Genomic DNA, 21490 nt, shown 5'->3' on the forward strand with positions numbered 1-21490 from the left:
GGTACTATAACGGGTTATTCTAGTGTGACCGACATCCACAGACAAACGGTGGGCACCGCGGGCAAGACGTGTGTTACGAGCCCACGGCCTTGCCGGCGGTACACAGGATGCCAAATCCACCGAACATTGCCCGTTAAAGTACCTGTAAAAGAGAGAGAGTGAAGCAACATTGCGGCGAAGAGAAAGGAAAGAAAGATTGTCGACTAAAGGAGGAGAGTTAATAAGACGAAATGCCTTTGATTCCACCCTATCTAACAGTTAGACAGAAGAAGAGCCACCCCAGATATGAGAGCAGTACTCCAAGTTAGGACGAAAGAATCTCTTATATACTTGAAGCAACTGCTCAGGAGTGAAGTAGCTACGGCTTCTGTACAGCATTCCCAGCTTTCGGGAGGCAGCTTTAGCTATATTAACGATGTTCATTAATATTCCATCAATCATTCCCAATCCAGCTCTCTCTCTCTCTCTCTAGCGCCCTCCAGCCATCATTCTACCATTACGTCCATGTTCGTTGTTCTGATGAAATTTCTGACAGAGACATGAGGACACCTGCCTCGTCTGCCACCCCTAGTTTACACCCCCGCCCCGTCTGCCACCCCGTCCGCCTCGTCTGCCTCCCCCTCCGCTTCGCCTGCCACCCCTCCTCCACCTCGTCTGCCAACCCCTCCGCCTCGTCTACCTCCCCCATCCGCCTCGCTTGCCACCCCTCCTCCACCTCGTCTGCCTCTTCTGCCATTCCCCTCCGCTTCGTCTGCCCGGCTAAGCTGAATGTTGTCGTGCCAGGTAACACCCCTCGTTTTGTCTATGTAGGCCGAGAGGAGACGGATGCTATCCAACGCTTCATTGATGGAAAGGTCGGCTCAACACAGCTTATTAAGCGAGATGAACCTGTTCGACCCCAATAAATGAAGGAATACCTTGTCACCCAATTCCCCAAGGGTATTCCCCCCAAGAGAGCTCTGTCACTTCAGGGCGTCCACAGAGCAAGAAGACTTTATAAGGATGGTGCACAACTTAGTAGGATCATCATTGTTTGGAAAAGGAAAGAGCCACCTCCTGAGGAGTACCGCTTCTTTGGCAGCACGTACGGTACCCCTAGTAACATCAGTCGGTGGACTCCTCCCCCTGTGGTGTGCTACAACTGCTTCGGGGTCAATCATGTGGCGAAATACTGTCACAAGCCAGCCACCTGCGGCTTCTGCGCAGGAATGCATAGCACAAGCAGCTGCCCCATCAAGGAAGGTGCCTCTCAGGAGGGGAGAGAGCAGGACTCCCCACTTGAGTGGCAGTGTGCCAGATGCAGGAAGAAGGGTGTGACGGCCTGGCATCCAGTTGCCTTGGGAGCCCGCCTCCACCCACAATAGCGGTCACACTCAGTGACGCCAACGCCAACACTACCGGGTCGCCTCCAACGCCTGAAATCAACAGCTACACCTCCCCACCCAGGAGTGTTTCAGGTGCAGGGAGGAGGGTGTGACGGTCTTGCACCCCAGTTGTCCTGGGAGGTCGCCTCCATCCACAATAGCAGTCCCACTCAGTGATGCCAATGCGGCCGGATCGCCTCCACCACCTGAAGTCAACAGGCACAGTGACTCTCCTTCGTTAGCCAATGCAGGTCAGGTAAGTAAGTGTGCCAAGTAAGTGTACCAGTGAACAATGACAGTGATAGTGTTAGTGGAGCTTCTGAAGGAGCTGGTGCCTCCTCTCATAATGATGCCAACTTGAGGGTGAGTAGCCAGAGCGAGACCGATAGTGATGGAAGCATGGATGGGGAGAATGAGCCCCAGACTGCCAGCGTGGTCTCTGTAATAGTCCCAGGTCTGAAGACTGTCCATGACCCTGTACGTTTTCCATTGTTTACGGGGGAGGAACTCGCGGGACTGATGAAGGAACCCGCGTATAGAAATCCTACTGGAATAAGGTCTGTGAAGAACATTATCAGGAAATCCAGAGGTACAGAACTTGGAATGGTCAGCTTATTGGTCAGGTTGATCTATGAAGCCAGCGTGCGACTCTCTACGCTAAATTCAAGGTGGGAAAAGTAACACGAACGCTTAGGTTCATTTCATGGAACATCCGGAGTGTTAATCGCAGAATTAATGATCTACAATGGTTTGTTAAAGTTTTTGACATTGATGTAATTGGCTTACAAGAACCTTACACGTCCAGCACCCAGAAGAAAGTTGCACCCAGGATAGCTGGGTTTACAGCATATAATAGTGGAGCAGGAAGTGGCCTGCTCACATATGTAAAGAATGGTCTGGTCTGTAAATGGATTAAAACTCACAATGATGAAAGTATTCACTATCAACAATTTACAGTAAAGACAGCAAACAGTCAATTTTCGCTGTATAACATCTATGTTCGGTGTAATGAACTGCGAGCGGACGTGTTACCAAAGCCATCAGGTAACAATGCTATGCTGTGTATGGGTGACTTTAACTCTCGTCACACTGTCCTCGGTGATGTCCAGTGTAGCTCTAATGGGAGGGTGTTCGTGAATTACATCAATAATCATAATATCACTGTATACGACACAGACAAAGTGACACATCTGATGGGGGGCAGACTTGATTATGTGATTGGGTAAAACCTAGTAGACAGTAATGTCAAGGCTAAGGTCATCTCAGACCACCTAGTCAGTGATCACTATGCAATACTTACTGAATACACTGTTGCTGATGTCAAGTGTGAACCCCATCCTAAGCTCAGAATTAATATCCCAGATAATCTTAAACTGCACTTCAAGGCCTACATCCACAGATGGTATGCTGGATATACACCTGGGTCAGTGGATGAATTTTGCTGTGATCTTGTAAATGTCATTACCACAAATTATACCACCTGGGTTAAGTCAAGGAGGAAGGGGGGCAGCACTAAACCACCTCTGTGGACACATGACCCCATCCTCACCAAAGAAGGAGAGAATGTAAAACAGCTTGCCAACACTTATAAGCAAAATAAAACTAGTGATAACCTCTTGGCATTCCTCAAAGCTAACAGAGAATTTCGTGAACTCAAAGGTCAGGTGAGAAACACCTATTGGGAACAATTCTTACAGGGGATTAATAGAACAACCACTCTAGCAGAAGTGTGGAACAAAATTAGAGCCATTACCAAGTCACCCACCCCAGTCCAGCTTCATCACAGCCCTGCAGAATATGCTGACATGCTATTAGACCAATGGTCTAGTGTGTCACGAATCACTTCCCTGCCTCCTGACATACAACAATATCTTAACACCTCACACATTAATAGGGGTTTCAATATTGAAATAGCCTGTTCCTCACCAGACCTTACCGACCAGTTTCCTATAACGCACCACGAACTAACAACAGCACTAATGAAAGGTGAGTCATCCTCCCCTGGTGAGGATGGCATAACCTATAACACCCTGAGATTGTTGAATGAGATCCCTAACCATCCACTGCTTGACCTGTATCAAATGAGCCTCACACAGGGTATTCTGCCTAAGACATGGACTCATGGAAACATAGTTCCAATCCCTAAAGCTAATTCTCCAAACTTCAGGCCAATTTCACTCACATCCTGTATGTGTAAAGTCCTTGAAAGAGTTGTTCTAAACCGTCTCATGTTTCAAGTCAAAGGCAAACTCGCCCCTAATCTGTACGGGTTCATGCCCGGGCGTAGCACACAGACATGCTTTGCAGAATATCTTGTTCACTCAAAAGATAAGACACAAACAGCCTTCATAGACCTTAAATCAGCCTTTGATGTAGCTAATAGACATTATACTTGAGCAACTAGCTAATTTTGGCATCCAAGGTAACCTCCTAACATGGATAAAGGGTTATCTGTCCAACAGGTATGCCAGCGTTCTGTTAAGGGGAGTCAAAAGTACCAGAATGAGAGCATTTGAGCTTGGCACGCCTCAGGGAGGAGTGTTAAGTCCTATGCTCTTTAATATACTGATGCACAAGCTTATTGCTGACATTCCAGTTCAGCCAAACGAAGCCGTAATATGCTATGCTGATGACATCTGCATTATGACACAAACCAAACTCAGGCTCCAAGCCTTGCTGGATGTATTTGCTCGGAGAACTGTTGAATGTGGTCTCATAATATCTGTTGACAAGACGAGGGTCCTCAATCCTCGTCCTGCTCACCCTCTGCCTCTTGACTATAACATTAACAGCATGCCCTTGGAACTATGTAGCTCCTATAAATATCTTGGAATTTGTGTGAATGATGCAAACTTTATCAGCAACCTTCGTGACAAACTAATGCAGCGCATTAAACCCTTCAGAACCCTTGTTGGCAAGGGCTATGGAATAAACATCACCTATGCTCGTACTTTCTATCTTCACTTCATTCGTTCTGTAGTTGACTATCATGCTCTCCATCTTGTGACTATTCCGCCTAAACAACTCAACAGCCTTGAGGTAGTGCAAAATGAAGCCATGCGCATCATCCTAGGTTGCCCAAAATCAACCAGAATTGTAAACATGAGGAAAGAGCTCGGACTGCCCTCCCTATCTGAGAGGATAGCTCTACTTAATACCATGTTTTGATGTCAAAGTTTTGAAGAACAATGGTTCTCAAACTACAGCTCAAACTGAGTTGATGTTCTATCTAAGTAATCCCGACCATCTCGCCAACTTTCCACAAAATACGAACCTATTAATGCCATTCCTCCTTGGCTGGACATATCAGTTCCTATTAATTACACTCCTGTTGGTAGTAAGCAAATGTTAAACACCGGTGTGGTGAGATGTGTCACACTAGAAACTATTAACAGACACATAGAGAGTATTAAATCAAGTGAATGTTATGCTTTTACTGATGGTTCTGTGCAGACAAACACAGGTAGAACAGGCTGTGCAATTGTAATATATAAAGAAAAAGAGATGATAGTGTCAAACAAACAAAGGCTGAACAACTGGGCCAGCACAACACAAACTGAACTAACTGGAATCTACTTAGCCACAGACTACCTCAAAGAAAATGGAGGTGGGGTGATATTCTGTGACTCTCAAAGTGCTTTGAAATCAATGAACAGCCCGTCAGGCTCTATGTCTAAAGTTGTATGTGATATTAAAAGGAATGTGATAACTGCCAATGAGAACAACTTTCGTATCGAATTTGTGTGGATTACGTCCCATGTTGGAATCAGGTATCATGACCGTGCTGATAGACTGGCCAATGAGGCATGTAAGAAAGAAAATGTTGACCGTGACCTTGGCCTGTCCAATGCTGTAATTAAAAACATTCAAGTCAGAATCATGAACTCTGATCTAGAAGAAGTGAGAAATGCAGAGAGACCTGACAGTTGTAGCATTAGTAAATATGACAAATTTTGTGACAAGAGGTACCGGTATGGCCAGCATAAGGACAGAACCAGACAATGTGATGTAGTCGCGGCCAGAATTAGACTAGGATACAGACACATCTGGCAGGTTAGTAACGCTGTACCCATACCGGAACACTCAGCATGTAAACTTTGTGATACACCTTTAAAGCATACACTTGAACACTATATTATTGAATGTGACACTGTCAAAGACTTCAGGCCACCTGACTTATTGTATCTTGAACTATGTAATTACTTCATTGAATCAGGTGTGTTTGAGGACATTCTTGCTGTTTATCCTAAATTTGTTAGCCCACACTGATAGTCTTCAATTAGAATATATGACTCCAATGTATGTGATCCACTGACCCATAAGTATACCAAGTTATGAATGTGATGTATTTTCTTGTGGACGAACCTCTGTCCTGCAGCATGGCAGTGAACAGTATTACCCACATGAATCTGACCTATATATAGTGTCACCTGAATATGATGCATTCTTTGTGTATTGAACTCATCCCGTATGGTATGAAGAGTGACATTACCCACATGAATCTGACCGACGTATATGTATGTATGTGTATATGTATGTAGCATATGTGTATATATATGTATATGTGTATGTATATGTATATGTATGTATATATAGAGTATGTGTACATATATGATATATACTGCACGAATATGATGTATTTTTGTGTACGAATCCTCGTTCTGCGTGGCAGGAGAAGTGATACCACCCCTCAGTGTCAGACCTGACTGAATTACCCAGAATTAGGCAAACTGTACCACAAGCTCACAATAAATTTGTTAAATCTAAAAACTAAACTCATGCCTAAATACTAACATAGCGAAGACACACACACAATACGTCAAACACACCTAACCTAAAGTAACCACTTAAACTAAACTAACATAACTTAGCCTAACTTAATCAATTCTAATCTGACGTAACCCCTAACCTAACCTAACCTAACCCCTAACCTAACCTAACCTAGATGTGTGTCGCCTATGGTGTAAATAAAAGAACAACACATAATAATAAGACCCATACTGTGTTGTGTCAGCGTGGTTACAATTCTTCTCTGGCAGGCAGTGTGTGTGTGTGTGTGTGTGTGTGTGTGTGTGTGTGTGTGAGTGAGTGATGTATAAAGCTATTGTCACTACGACTGCACGAATATACAGCATCACCACCACCACCACAACCATCACCACCGCATTCACCTCGATCTTATAATTATACTTAATTAAGGTCTCCCTCTTCCCCTTCAGCAGTAAGACTCAGGTCCTCAGAGGATCATTAACTTGAATTTTTACTCTTCACTTGACATATATAATCACATTTAATTTCCTAGCGTTAAGCAAACACATAACGCATATCCTAAATGAAAATGGCTTCAGAAACACACTGTGAATTCAGGGGAGACGGACGCCATGTTGAGGACCACACACACAGGACGCCATGTTGAGGACCACACACACACACAGGACGCCATGTTGAGGACCACACACACAGGACGCCATGTTGAGGACCACACACACACAGGACGCCATGTTAAAGACACACACACACACAGGACGCCATGTTGAGGACCACACACACACAGGACGCCATGTTGAGGACCACACACACAGGACGCCATGTTGAGGACCACACACACACACAGGACGCCATGTTGAGGACCACACACACAGGACGCCATGTTGAGGACCACACACAGAGGACGCCATGTTGAGACCACACACACAGGACGCCATGTTGAGGACCACACACACAGAGGACACCATGTTGAGGACCACACACAGAGGACGCCATGTTGAGGACCACACACACAGGACGCCATGTTGAGGACCACACACACAGAGGACGCCATGTTGAGGACCACACGAGGACGCCATGTTGAGGACCACACACAGAGGACGCCATGCTGAGGACCACACACACACACACACACAGGACGCCATGTTGAGGACCACACACACAGGACGCCATGTTGAGGACCACACACACAGGACGCCATGTTGAGGACCACACACAAAGGACGCCATGTTGAGGACCACACACAGAGGACGTCATGTTGAGGACCACACACAGGACGCCATGTTGAGGACCACACAGAGGACGCCATGTTGAGACCACACACACACAGGACGCCATGTTGAGGACCACACACACAGGACGCCATATTGAGGACCACACACGAGGACGCCATGTTAGGACCACACACAGAGGACGCCATGTTGAGAACCACACACATACAGTACGCCATGTTGAGGACCACACACACAGGACGCCATGTTGAGGACCACACACACACACAGGACGCCATGTTGAGGACCACACACACAGGACGCCATGTTGAGGACCGACACACACAGGACGCCATGTTAAAGACCACACACACACAAGACGCCATGTTGAGGACCACACACACAGGACGCCATGTTGAGGACCACACACATGAGGACCCCATGTTGAGGACCACACACAGAGGACGCCATGTTGAGGACCACACACAGAGGACGCCATGCTGAGGACCACACACAGAGGACGCCATGTTGAGGACCACACACACAGACGCCATGTTGAGGACCACACAGAGACGCCATGTTGAGACCACACACACACAGGACGCCATGCTGAGGACCACACACACAGGACGCCATGTTGAGGACCACACACACAGGACGCCATGTTGAGGACCACACACACAGGACGCCATGTTGAGGACCACACAGAGGACGCCATGTTGAGGACCACACACAGAGAACGCCATGTTGAGGACCACACACACAGGACGCCATGTTGAGGACCACACACAGAGGACGCCATGTTGAGGACCACACACACAGGACGCCATGTTGAGGACCACACACAGAGGGCCATGTTGAGACCACACACACAGGACGCCATGCTGAGACCACACAGAGACGCTGAGGACCACACACACACACACAGGACACCATGTTGAGGACCACACACACAGGACGCCATGTTGAGACCACACACACAGAGGACGCCATGTTGAGGACCACACACACAGGACGCCATGTTGAGACCACACACAGAGGACGCCATGTTGAGGACCACACACACAGGACGCCATGTTGAGACCACACACAGAGGACGCCATGTTGAGGACACACACACACACAGGACGCCATGTTGAGGACCACACAGGACGCCATGTTGAGGACCACACACAGAGGACGCCATATTAGGACCACACACAGAGGACGCCATGTTGAGAACCACAAACACACAGGACGCCATGTTGAGGACCACACACACAGGACGCCATGTTGAGGACCACACACACACACAGGACGCCATGTTGAGGACCACACACACAGGACGCCATGTTGAGGACCACCCACACACAGGACGCCATGTTAAAGACCACACACACACAAGACGCCATGTTAAGGACCACACACACAGGACGCATGTTGAGGACCACACACAGAGGACGCCATGTTGAGGACCACACACAGAGGACGCCATGTTGAGACCACACAGAGGACGCCATGTTGAGGACCACACACACAGGACGCCATGTTGAGGACCACACACAGAGGACGCCATGTTGAGGACCACACACAGAGGACGCCATGTTGAGGACCACACACACAGGACGCCATGTTGAGGACCACACACAGAGGACGCCATGTTGAGGACCACACACACACAGGACGCCATGTTGAGGACCACACACACAGGACGCCATGTTGAGGGCCACACACACAGACGCCATGTTAAGGACCACACACACAGGACGCCATGTTGAGGACCACACACAGAGGACGCCATGTTGAGGACCACACACAGAGGACGCCATGTTGAGGACCACACACACAGGACGCCATGTTGAGGACCACACACACACAGGACGCCATGCTGAGGACCACACACACACACAGGACGCCATGTTGAGACCACACACACAGGACGCCATGTTGAGAACCACATACACACAGGACGCTGAGGACCACACACACACACACAGGACGCCATGTTGAGACCACACACAGGACGCCATGTTGAGGACCACACACACACACAGGACGCCATGCTGAGGACCACACACACAGAGACGCCATGTTGAGGACCACACACACAGGACGCCATGCTGAGGACCACACACACAGGACGCCATGTTGAGGACCACACACAGGACGCCATGTTGAGGACCACACACACAGGACGCCATGCTGAGGACCACACACACAGGACGCCATGTTAAGGACACACAGGACGCCATGTTGAGGACCACAACCACAGAGGACGTTGAGGACCACACCACACAGGACGCCATGTTGAGGACCACACACAGAGGACGCCATGTTAAGGACCACAACACGGACGCCATGTTGAGGACAACACACACAGAGACGCCATGTGAGGACCACACAGGACGCCATGCTGAGGACCACACACACAGGACGCCATGTTAAGGACCACACACACAGGACGCCATGTTGAGACCACACACAGGACGCCATGTTGAGGACCACACACACACACAGGACGCCATGTTGAGGACCACACACACACAGGACGCCATGTTAGGACCACACACACACAGGACGCCATGTTGAGGACCACACACACACAGGACGCCATGTTGAGGACACACACACACAGGACGCCATGTTGAGGACCACACACACACACACAGGACGCCATGTTGAGACCACACACACAGGACGCCATGTTGAGAACCACACACACACAGGACGCCATGTTGAGGCCACACACACACAGGACGCCATGCTGAGGACCACACACACACAGGACGCCATGTTGAGAACCACACACACAGGACGCCATGCTGAGGACCACACACACACACAGGACGCTATGCTGAGGACCACACACACAGACGCCATGTTGAGGACCACACACACAGGACGCCATGTTGAGGACCACACACACACACAGGACGCCATGTTGAGGACCACACACACAGGACGCCATGTTGAGAACCACACACACACAGGACGCCATGTTGAGAACCACACACACACAGGACGCCATGTTGAGGACCACACACACAGGACGCCATGCTGAGGACCACACACCAGAGAGTACGTCCTCCAGCCTCTGAGTTTATTAAGGATGACGGAAGACGATCCAACACGGAATTAATGAACCGATCGATGTTTGTAAACACACCGTGACGTCACTGGGAACTAAGTGGAAAATTACGGCAGATTATCCTGCCTTGTCCCCTCCTCCCCCTCCCTCCCCTTCCCCTCTCCCTTCCTCCCCATCCTTACCGTGCCCTTCCTCCCCATACATCCTCCCTCCCTCCTCCTTCCTCTTGCACCACCCCTTTACCTCCACCACCACCCCTCACCCCTCCATCACCACCTCACCCTCCATCACCACCCTCACCCCTCCACCACCACCCCTCACCCTCCCCTCTACCCCTCACCCTCCACCACCACCCCTCACCTCCACCACCACCCCTCACCCTCCACCACCACCCCTCACCTCCACCACCACCCCCTCACCCTCCACATCACCCCTCACCCTCCACCACCACCCCTCACCCTCCACCATCACCCCTCACCCTCCACCACCACCCCTCACCCTCCATCACCACCCTCACCCTCCATCACCACCCCTCACCCTCCATCACCACCCTCACCCTCCATCACCACCCCTCACCCTCCATCACCACCCCTCACCCTCCACCATCACCCCTCACCTCCATCACCACCCCTCACCCTCCATCACCACCCCTCACACTCCATCACCTCCCCTACCCTCCTCACCACCCTCACCCTCCATCACCACCCTCACCCCTCCACACCACCCCTCACCCTCCACCACCACCCCTCACCCTCCACCACCACCCCTCACCCTCCAACACCACCCTCACCCTCCACCACCACCCCTCACCCTCCATCACCACCCCTCACCCTCCAACACCACCCCTCACCCTCCACATCACCCTCACCCTCCATCACCACCCCCTCACCCTCCATCACCACCCCCTCACCCTCCATCACCACCCCTCACCCTCCATCACCACCCCTCACCCTCCACCACCACCCCTCACCTCCATCACCACCTCACCCTCCACACCACCCCTCACCCCCACCACCACCCCCTCACCCTCCATCACCACCCTTCACCCTCCATCACCACCCCTCACCCTCCAACACCACCCCTCACCCTCCATCACCACCCCTCACCCTCCACCACCACCCCTCACCCTCCATCACCACCCCTCACCCTCCACTATCACCCTCACCTCCACCACCCCCTCACCCTCCATCACCACCCCCCTCACCCTCCATCACCACCCTCACCCTCCATCACCACCCTCACCCTCCATCTCTAAAGGTCTCACTGAAAAAAAATAAAAGGCAAAAGACCAACAGGTATATTATGGTGTGGAACCTACTGGACCAATGTGGAATCCAGCCACACACTGTGACCTGTAAAGACCCGACACAGTATTCCATTACCAGCGAGAGTTGCAGAGTTTGAGGCAATAATGGTAAACTATTTTCATTTTACCTCCACACTTCCATTCCAAAGACCACCCCTGAGCCCCCCCTTAACACCCCCAATAGTCGTAGTGGTTGAATGTAGAACGTTTGGGTGACGGACATTTGGTTTGGGCCAGGTAGCTTAGGACCTAACCTAACCAATTATAAACTTACTTGTATTATGATTTTACTCTCCCTCTCTCTCCCCCTCTCTCTCCATCATCCATCCATCCATCTATCTATGTATTTATTTATCTATCCATCTTTCAGCAGGTGAAGAGCAAGTCACACTGTTTTTGTTTTTTTAGTGGAGTCAGGAAGGAAGCTGTGACGTCATATAACAACACAGCTGGTGGTTAGCGTCACCAACCAATAAGAAAACCTCTACAAAGTTGTCCTTTATCAATGGGGAACCTGTAAAAATCCAAATGGTCATGTGTGTTGTCTGTTGCCAGGGCTGTCTACCTACCTTCCTCCACCTCAGAATGACAGGCGAGCTTTTCATTCCCTTGCTTTATTTCCCCCTAACACCTCAGCGTGTATGGAAACTCACTTTTAGCACTCGGGAAAATATGAAACTAACTAACATGATCACAACTATTGGAATATAAATTGAGAATATCACATTATATCATTTAAGAAAAGTAAATAAAGAAACAGACTTTTCCATAATTTTCAGTGGGATGAAGGACCCATCATGGCCGCCACACAGATGCTCAGATGCACGACAAATTCAGTCTTCTGCCTCAAGTGTTAGTGGTGTTAAATTCTTGTATTTCTGTGGGTATGAAATATTGTTTTGTTTTTCAGTATATGAGTAGTTAAGTTGATGTTTACAAATCGTCTGTACGTATGTGTGTGTGTGTGTGTGTGGGTACCTGGCGTCTACATACTTGTGCGCCTCAAACACGTGTGAGTGAATGGTGGTATGAGGGTGGTGGTGGTGGTGGTAGTGGGTGGTGGTGGTGGTGGTGGTAGAGGGTGGTGGTGGTAGTAGTGGTGGTGGTGGTAGTAGTGGTGGTGGTGGTAGTAGGGTGGTGGTGGTAGTAGTGGATGGTGGTGTGGTGGTGGTAGTAGTGGGTGGTGGTGGTGGCGGTGGTGGTAGTAGTGGGTGGTGGTGGTGGTGGTGGTAGTGGGTGGTGGTGGTGGTAGTGGGTGGTGGTGGTGGTGGTAGTAGTAGGGTGGTGGTGATGGGATGATATTGAAAAGGGTGCTTGGTAGTGGAAGATGGTTGTTGTTGTAGTGCTGATAGTGGTAGAGGTGGTAGTGGTGGTTGAAAGGAAAGATATATATATACAAGAGAAGTTCACTGTTTATTCAACACGCTAGAGTGAACCAAATACTGACCACACGTCACACTCTGACCACACGTCACACTCTGGACCACACGTCACACTCTGACCACACGTCACACTTGACCACACGTCACACTTCTGACCACACGTCACACTCTGGACCCACGTCACACTCTGACCTGCGTCACACTCTGGACCACACGCCACACTCTGACCACACGCCACACCTGACCACACGCCACACTCTGACCACACGCCACACTCTGGACCACACGTCACACTCTGGACCACACGTCACACTCTGGACCACACGTCACACTCTGGACCACACGTCACACTCTACCTCGCGTCACACTCTGGACCACACGTCACACTCTGGACCACGCATCACACTCTCTGACCACAAGTCACACTCTGGACCATAAGTCACACACTGGACCACACGTCACACTCTGACCACACGTCACACTCTGGACCACACGTCACACTCTGGACCACACGCCACACTCTGACCACACGCCACACTCTGGACCACGCCACACCTCTGACCACACGCCACTCTGACCACACGCCACACTTTGGACCACACGCCACACTCTGGACCACACACACCCTGACCACACGTCACACTCTGGACCACACGTCACACTCTGGACCACACGTCACACCTGGACCACACGCCACACTCTGGACCACACGCCACACTCTGACCACACGCCACACTCTGGACCACGCGTCACACTCTGGACCACACGTCACACTCTGGACCTCGCGTCACACTCTGACCTCGCGTCACACTCTGACCTCGCGTCACACTCTGACCTCGCGTCACACTCTGACCCGTCACACTCTGGACCACACGTCACACTCTGGACCACACGTCACACTCTGGACCACACGTCACACTCTGGACCACACGCCACACTCTGGACCACACGCCACACTCTGGACCACACGCCACACTCTGGACCACACGCCACACTCTGGACCACACGCCACACTCTGGACCACACTTTACTCCCACTGATTTTTTCCCTTCCATCTCGTTTCAGCAATCTTAATTATCATCAATTACCCCAAATTTCAACTCAACTCTGAAATAGGGAAGAAAAAAATTCCCAGTAAAAAATTTCCATTACTAAATTCAGATAAAAAATGTCTGATAAGGGAATTTTTTTAACCAGGACGACGGGGTGGGGAAATTTTACTGGGGAAATGTATGTGTGATATTTCCTGGAAGTGAAGAGATGAGGAGGAAAAAAGTGCTTCAGACAGGTTTGTTTCCGTGCCTTTGGAGGCCGAAGGTCACTTGTCAAAAGGTAAGGTAAGGTAAGGTTAGGTCAGGTTAGGTTTAAGAGGTCACTGTTATTATTTTCAGACACAAGACCAGTCCCAATAACGGGGGAGTAGGTCCAAATACCGGGGTCAGAGGTTATTAAACACTCTAATTACCAAGAACTAAATTGATCAAGCACGCAACTACCAACCAGGAGACTGTGTCAAAGGTCATTAATAACACACACACACACACACACACTACTACTACTACTACTACTACTACTACTACTACTACTACTACTACTACTACTACTACTATTTTGCTGTCACTCGGAATCGAGTATGACGATCATCCAGCTAAGATACAATGATATGAGTTATTAAGGATGTCACCTTCATTGGTGAGTTTTGAGGTGACTAAAGAGGCCGATGCGGGACCGGCAGAATCGTTCACAGATTTTGCACCTGTGGAGGGCTACATCAAGTGCGGGAGGGGCGGCGGCAGCGTGTTTCCGGCGTTGGCGCTTGTCTGCCTCAGTTTGCAGTCGGGCTAACTCAAAATTATTGACACCTTCTCGTGTGGTGCTCCTCCAAGCGCTACGATGTGGAGTAATCGTCTCCCATGTTGGGGTCGATTTGGCACTTTTTCAGGATTGTCTTAAGACTATCCTTATACATTTTCAGTTGCCCTCCAGCATTACATTTACTATTCGTTAGGTGACTGCAAAGTAGCTGCTTTGGCAGTCTACTGTCGCCCATGCGGGTAACATGGCCAGACCAGCGTATTGTTTATGGATAATGGTAGCCTCGATGCTCCGATAGTTGGTGTCAGCAAGGATGTTGGCATTTGTTCTCTTGTCTTCCCAGCGAACTCAGTGGATGGAACGTAGACTATGTTAAGGAAAGTTTTCAAGTGCCTTGAGGTTCCTCCTGTATGTGACCCATGTCTCGCTGCCATAGTGCCATATAGTAGGGTGGGGAGGGCCACAGCTCGATATACTGTAACTTGTAGATAATTTCAGCGCCCTAGAGCTGAAGACACGGTTTCGGAGTCTGCCAAAGGCTTAGGAGGCACATCTGATCCGATGGTGAATCTCTTCATCGATGTTCGCGGTGGTGGACAGGTAGCAAAAGTGGGTAACATTACAGAGGGTAGTACCGTTAAGATGGATGGATGGTGGAGGGTTCTGAACCAGGGGCAGGTTGAAAGAGAATCTGAGTCTTACGTGCATTCACCTCAAGGCCCAAGTGTGCATACGCATCTGCGAAGGTGTTCAGGATCTCCTGTAGGTCGCATTCAGTGTGAGCAACAAGAGTGAGGTCGTCTGCATACTGAAGTTCAGTAACGGCAGCTGCTGACACCTTTGTTCAAGCCTGGAGTCGTCTTGTGTTGAAAAGATCCTTCACCTGGTACTCGATGTCCACCCCGCCGGCTAAATTGGCACTGGCACGAGTAAGGAAGGCAGCCAAGAAAATGGAAGAGAGAGTTGGTGCCAGTACACACCTTGTTTAACCCCTGTTTGGATGGAAAAAGAACTCAGACTGGGTGCCATTGTGCAGGACACTGCCGTTCATGCCTTCGTGGAGTTGCCTCACATTGGCGATAATTTTTTGGGCAGCCAAACGGCTGAGGGTCCACCAGGGCTTCCCTGTTGACGGAGTCGAAGGCCTTGGTTAGGTCACGACGCTGTTCTCTGCACTTTTCCTGTATTTGGCGGGAGCAAGATCATGTCAGTGGTGCCACGTGATGGTCTGAAGCCACATTAAGATTCTGGGAGGAAGTTTCTCGCACACGCACACACACACACACACACACACACACACACACACACACACACACACACCACAAGGTCAAAACTACACTCACTCCCTGTCTTAAGGTCATCATTTACCATGTTCACCATCCACTCTAAAAACACCCAGGTCATTAGAGATCACTAATAACCCAAACACCATTAAGGTCATAATCAAATAAAGAAGGTGGGGTTGGTTTTTTCCCTTCAAAACAACACAGAGGTCAGAGGTCACGTCAAGTTACAGAGGCAGGGCTTTTATGTGGACACTGATATGAGTTTACCCGAGTGGGTTTGACTTTCATGTACAGATAAACACAAGTGAGAGAGAAAGCAAACAGGTGTGTGTGTGTGTGTGTGTGTTGAGAGGAGGGGGAGGATGGTGTTTGTTCTTAGTCATTGAAGTTGGATTTTGTGTTTTTTTTAATAGTCGTATTACAGCAGAGTACAGAATAGTGCAGCAGACAACACAACACAACACAACACAACACTGAACAAGAAACAGAACGCAGTAAACAACATTTCGATAAATCACAAGTGGCCTGTACCCGGTCTAAAAATACCCAATCACAAATCACAGTTTCCGACGCGACACTTATGATTGGCCACTGGTAGGTAATGCAGGAAGCGTAGATATTATCGATGAGTAACCAGTTTATCGCACCTACCTTCACTACTTCAATCTGGACCAATTTAGAAGAAAAATAAAACACAACAATAATAATAATATGAATAACAAAATTAAATAAACAAATTAAAATAAATAGATAAATAAAGTAAACAAATCCCTTTTATTAACCTCTAAAAAAAGATTAACAACAATAACTCTGTAAATAACAAAATTAAAACAAAAGAGATATAAATTACATAATCCAAGACTCTCAGGTCACCATTCCTCAGCAGGTAAACAGACCAACATGAAACACTTAACTGTTCTTCTAATGCATTCTGACCCGACCTTAGTATACCCGATCACAGTCTGTCCACCCGATCACAGTCTGGACTTCCCGATCACAGTCTGTCCTCCCGATCACAGTCTGGCTTCCCGATACCACCCACCTCCGCCCGGTTATGTATCGGTTTAATTAAAACGGATCACGGTTTATTTGGCCATAATGTGATGCGGATTTATTAAATTTTTTGTTTATCTTTACACAGCGAGATTAACCGTTGTCTGGGCAGCTCTGATAACATGGCCGCTCCTACGGTGTTGTTATTATTACACACCAACAACAGTCACCATAAATAATAATAATAATAATAATAATAAAATAATAATAATAATAATAATAATAATAATAATAATAATAATAATAATAATAATAATAATAATAATAATAATAACCCAGATACGTCACTTTACAACACTTTAATAAACATTCATTATCAGGTAAGTATTATAAGTAACTTTAATGAGGTTGTGATACTTACTGTTACTTTCCACTACTGGCTGAGGCACAGAGTAGCATCAGTGTAGCAGTTACTTGTAGAGCCAGTCAGTCAGACCAGAGACATGATCTGTGTGTGAAATAATTTAGGTAAGTCTAAACACCAATAAGATTACCTTTAACAAACTACATATTTATCTGACCAATAAGAACACTTGAAACAAATCATGTAACACTCCCTCCGACCAATAAGAACGCTTGAAACGAACCATGTAACACTCCCTCCGACCAATAAGAACGCTTGAAACAAACCACTTTTATTTTTATTTATCCCAATGAAATTTAATAATTAAAGACACACAACGGACACGAGGACACACACAACGGACACGAGGACACACACAACGGACACGAGGACACACACAACGGACACGGGACACACACAACGGACACGAGCACACACAACGACACACACACACAACGACACAGACACACAACAGACACGAGACACACAAAACAGACACGAGACACACACAACGGACACGAGACACACACAACGGACACGAGAGACACACAACGGACACGAGGACACACACAACGGACACAGGACACACACAACGGACACAAGGACACACACAACGGACACGAGACACACACAACGGACACGAGGACACACAACGGACACGAGGACACACACAACGGACACAGACACACACAACGGACACACACACACACACAACGGACACGAGGACACACAACGGACACAGGACACACACAACGGACACGAGGACACACACAACGGACACGAGGACACACACAACAACAACGAGACACACACAACGGACACGAGGACACACACAACAGACACGAGGACACACACAAACACACAACACACACAACGACAACCACAACACACACACACACAACGACACAGACACACACAACGACACGAGACACACAACAGACACGAGACACACACAACACACGACACACACAAACACAGACACACACAACACACAACAACACCACAACACACCAAAAACACACACACACACAACGACACGGACACACACAACGGACACGAGACACACAACGGACACGAGGACACACAACGGACACGAGACACACAACGGACACGAGGACACACACAACGGACACAGAGACACACACAACGGACACGAGACACACACAACGGACACGAGACACACACAACGGACACAGACACACACAACGGACACGAGACACACACAACGGACACGAACACACACACACGACACGAGACACACACAACGGACACGAGACACACACACAACGGACACGAGACACACACAACGGACACGAGACACACACAACGGACACGAGACACACACAGACACGGACACACACAACGGACACGAGACACACACAACGGACACGAGGCACACACAACGGACACACACACACACACACAACAGACACACACACAACGGACACGAGACACACACAACGGACACAGACACACACAACGGACACGAGGACACACACAACGGACACGAGACACACACAACGGACACGAGAACACACACAACGGACACGAGGACACACACAACGGACACGGACACACACAACGGACACGAACACACACAACGGACACGAGACACACACATGGACACGAGACACACACAACGGACACGAAGACACACAACGGACACAGGACACACACAACGGACACGAGGACACACACAACGGACACAGACACACACACAACGGACACGAGACACACACAGGACACGAGACACACACAACGGACACGAGGACACACACAACGGACACGGACACACAACGGACACGAGACACACACAACGGACACGAGACACACACAACGGACACGGACACACACAACGGACACGAGGACACACACAACGGACACGAGGACACACACAACGGACACGGACACACACAACGGACACGGACACACACAACGGACACGAGGACACACACAACGGACACACACAACGGACACGGACACACACAACGGACACACACAACGGACACGAGACACACACAACGGACACGGACACACACAACGGACACGAGGACACACAACGGACACAGGACACACACAACGGACACGGACACACACAACGGACACGAGGACACACACAACGGACACGAGGACACGCTAAAAGATTCTCTCTCAAACACTAAATAAACCTTCCTTGCCTTCCTCCAAAAACAACGGCCCTATCTCTTTCCTTTATAACTGCTATCCATATCACTATCATATACTAACTACACTATCTACATATCTACACTATCTACACTTATCTACACTAACTACACCATCTACACTTATCTACACTATCTACATATCTCACACTAATACACTATCTACACTTATCTCATATCTACACTATCTACATATCCACACTATCTACATATCTACATATCTACACTTATCTACACCATCTACACTTATCCACATATCTACATATCTACACCTTATCTACACTTATCCACATATCTACACTTATCTACACTTATCCACACTATCTACACTCATCTACACTATCTACACTTATCTACACTATCTACATATCTACACTTATCTACACTATCTACCTTATCTACACTTATCTACACTATCTACATATCTACACTATCTACACTATCTACACTTATCTACACTATCTACACTTATCTACACTATCTACATATCTACATATCTACATATCTACACTATCTACACTATACATATCTACCTTATCTACACTATCTACATATCTCCTTATCTACACTATCTCTATACACTATCTACACTTATCTACTATCTACACTTATCTACATATCTACACTATCTACACTATCTACATATCTACCTTATCTACACTATCTACATATCTTTATCTACACTTATCCACACTATCTACACTTATCTACCTTATCTACTATCTACACTTATCTACACTTATCTACACTATCTACACTTATCTACTATCTACACTTATCTACACTATCTACACTTATCTACACTATCACACTATCTACACTTATCTACATATCTACACTATCTACACTTATCCATATCTACACTATCTACACTTATCTACACTTATCTACTTATCTACACTATCTACACTTATCTACACTTATCTACACTATCTACACTATCTACACTTATCTACACTATCTACACTTATCACACTATCTACACTTATCTACACTATCTACTATCTACACTTATCTACTATCTACACACTATCTCCTTATCTACTTATCTACTATCTACACTATCTACCTTATCTACCTTATCTACACTATCTACACTTATCTACACTATCTACACTTATCTACATATCACACTATCTACACTTATCTACATATCTATATCTACACTTATCCACACTATCTACACTATCTACACTATCTACACTTATCTACACTATCTACACATATCCACACTATCTACACTTATCTACACTTATCTACACTATCTACTTATCCACTATCTACTATCTACACTTATACACTTATACTACTACACTATCTACACTTATCTACACTATCTACACTTATCACACTATCTCACTTATCTACACTATCTACACTATCTACACTTATCTACACTTATCTACACTATCTACATATCCACACTATCTACACTTATCTACACCTATCTACACTATCTACCTTATCTACACTTATCTACACTATCTACACTTATCTACACTTATCCACACTATCTACTTATCTAAACCAATCTACTTATCTACCTTATCTACATATCAACCAATCTACACTTATCTACACTTATCTACACTATCTACACTTATCTACACTTATCTACACTTATGTACACTATCTACACTTATCTACACTATCTTCCTTATCTACTATCTACATATACACTTATCTACATATCTACCTTATCTACACTTATCC

At 47.6% G+C, this 21490-nt stretch overlaps 1 protein-coding gene across 1 annotated transcript in view; it reads right to left on the reverse strand.

Annotated features, from left to right (window-relative positions):
- Window positions 1-14152, reverse strand: part of LOC121859325 (keratin-associated protein 5-11-like) — a 60284-nt gene extending 46132 nt beyond the window's left edge. Inside the window, exons 1-3 of the mRNA XM_042356120.1 lie at window positions 13979-14152; window positions 13580-13741; window positions 13163-13392 (exon numbers count right to left, since the gene is read on the reverse strand). Of these exons, the coding sequence (XP_042212054.1) occupies window positions 13163-13392; window positions 13580-13741; window positions 13979-14152 (566 nt within the window). The remainder of the gene's footprint in view (window positions 1-13162; window positions 13393-13579; window positions 13742-13978) is intronic.
- Between the last annotated feature and the right edge of the window lie 7338 nt (window positions 14153-21490).

Source organism: Homarus americanus, unplaced genomic scaffold (assembly GCF_018991925.1).
Source record: "Homarus americanus isolate GMGI-L3 unplaced genomic scaffold, GMGI_Hamer_2.0 scaffold36188, whole genome shotgun sequence".
NCBI classification, from domain to species: Eukaryota; Metazoa; Arthropoda; class Malacostraca; order Decapoda; family Nephropidae; genus Homarus; species Homarus americanus.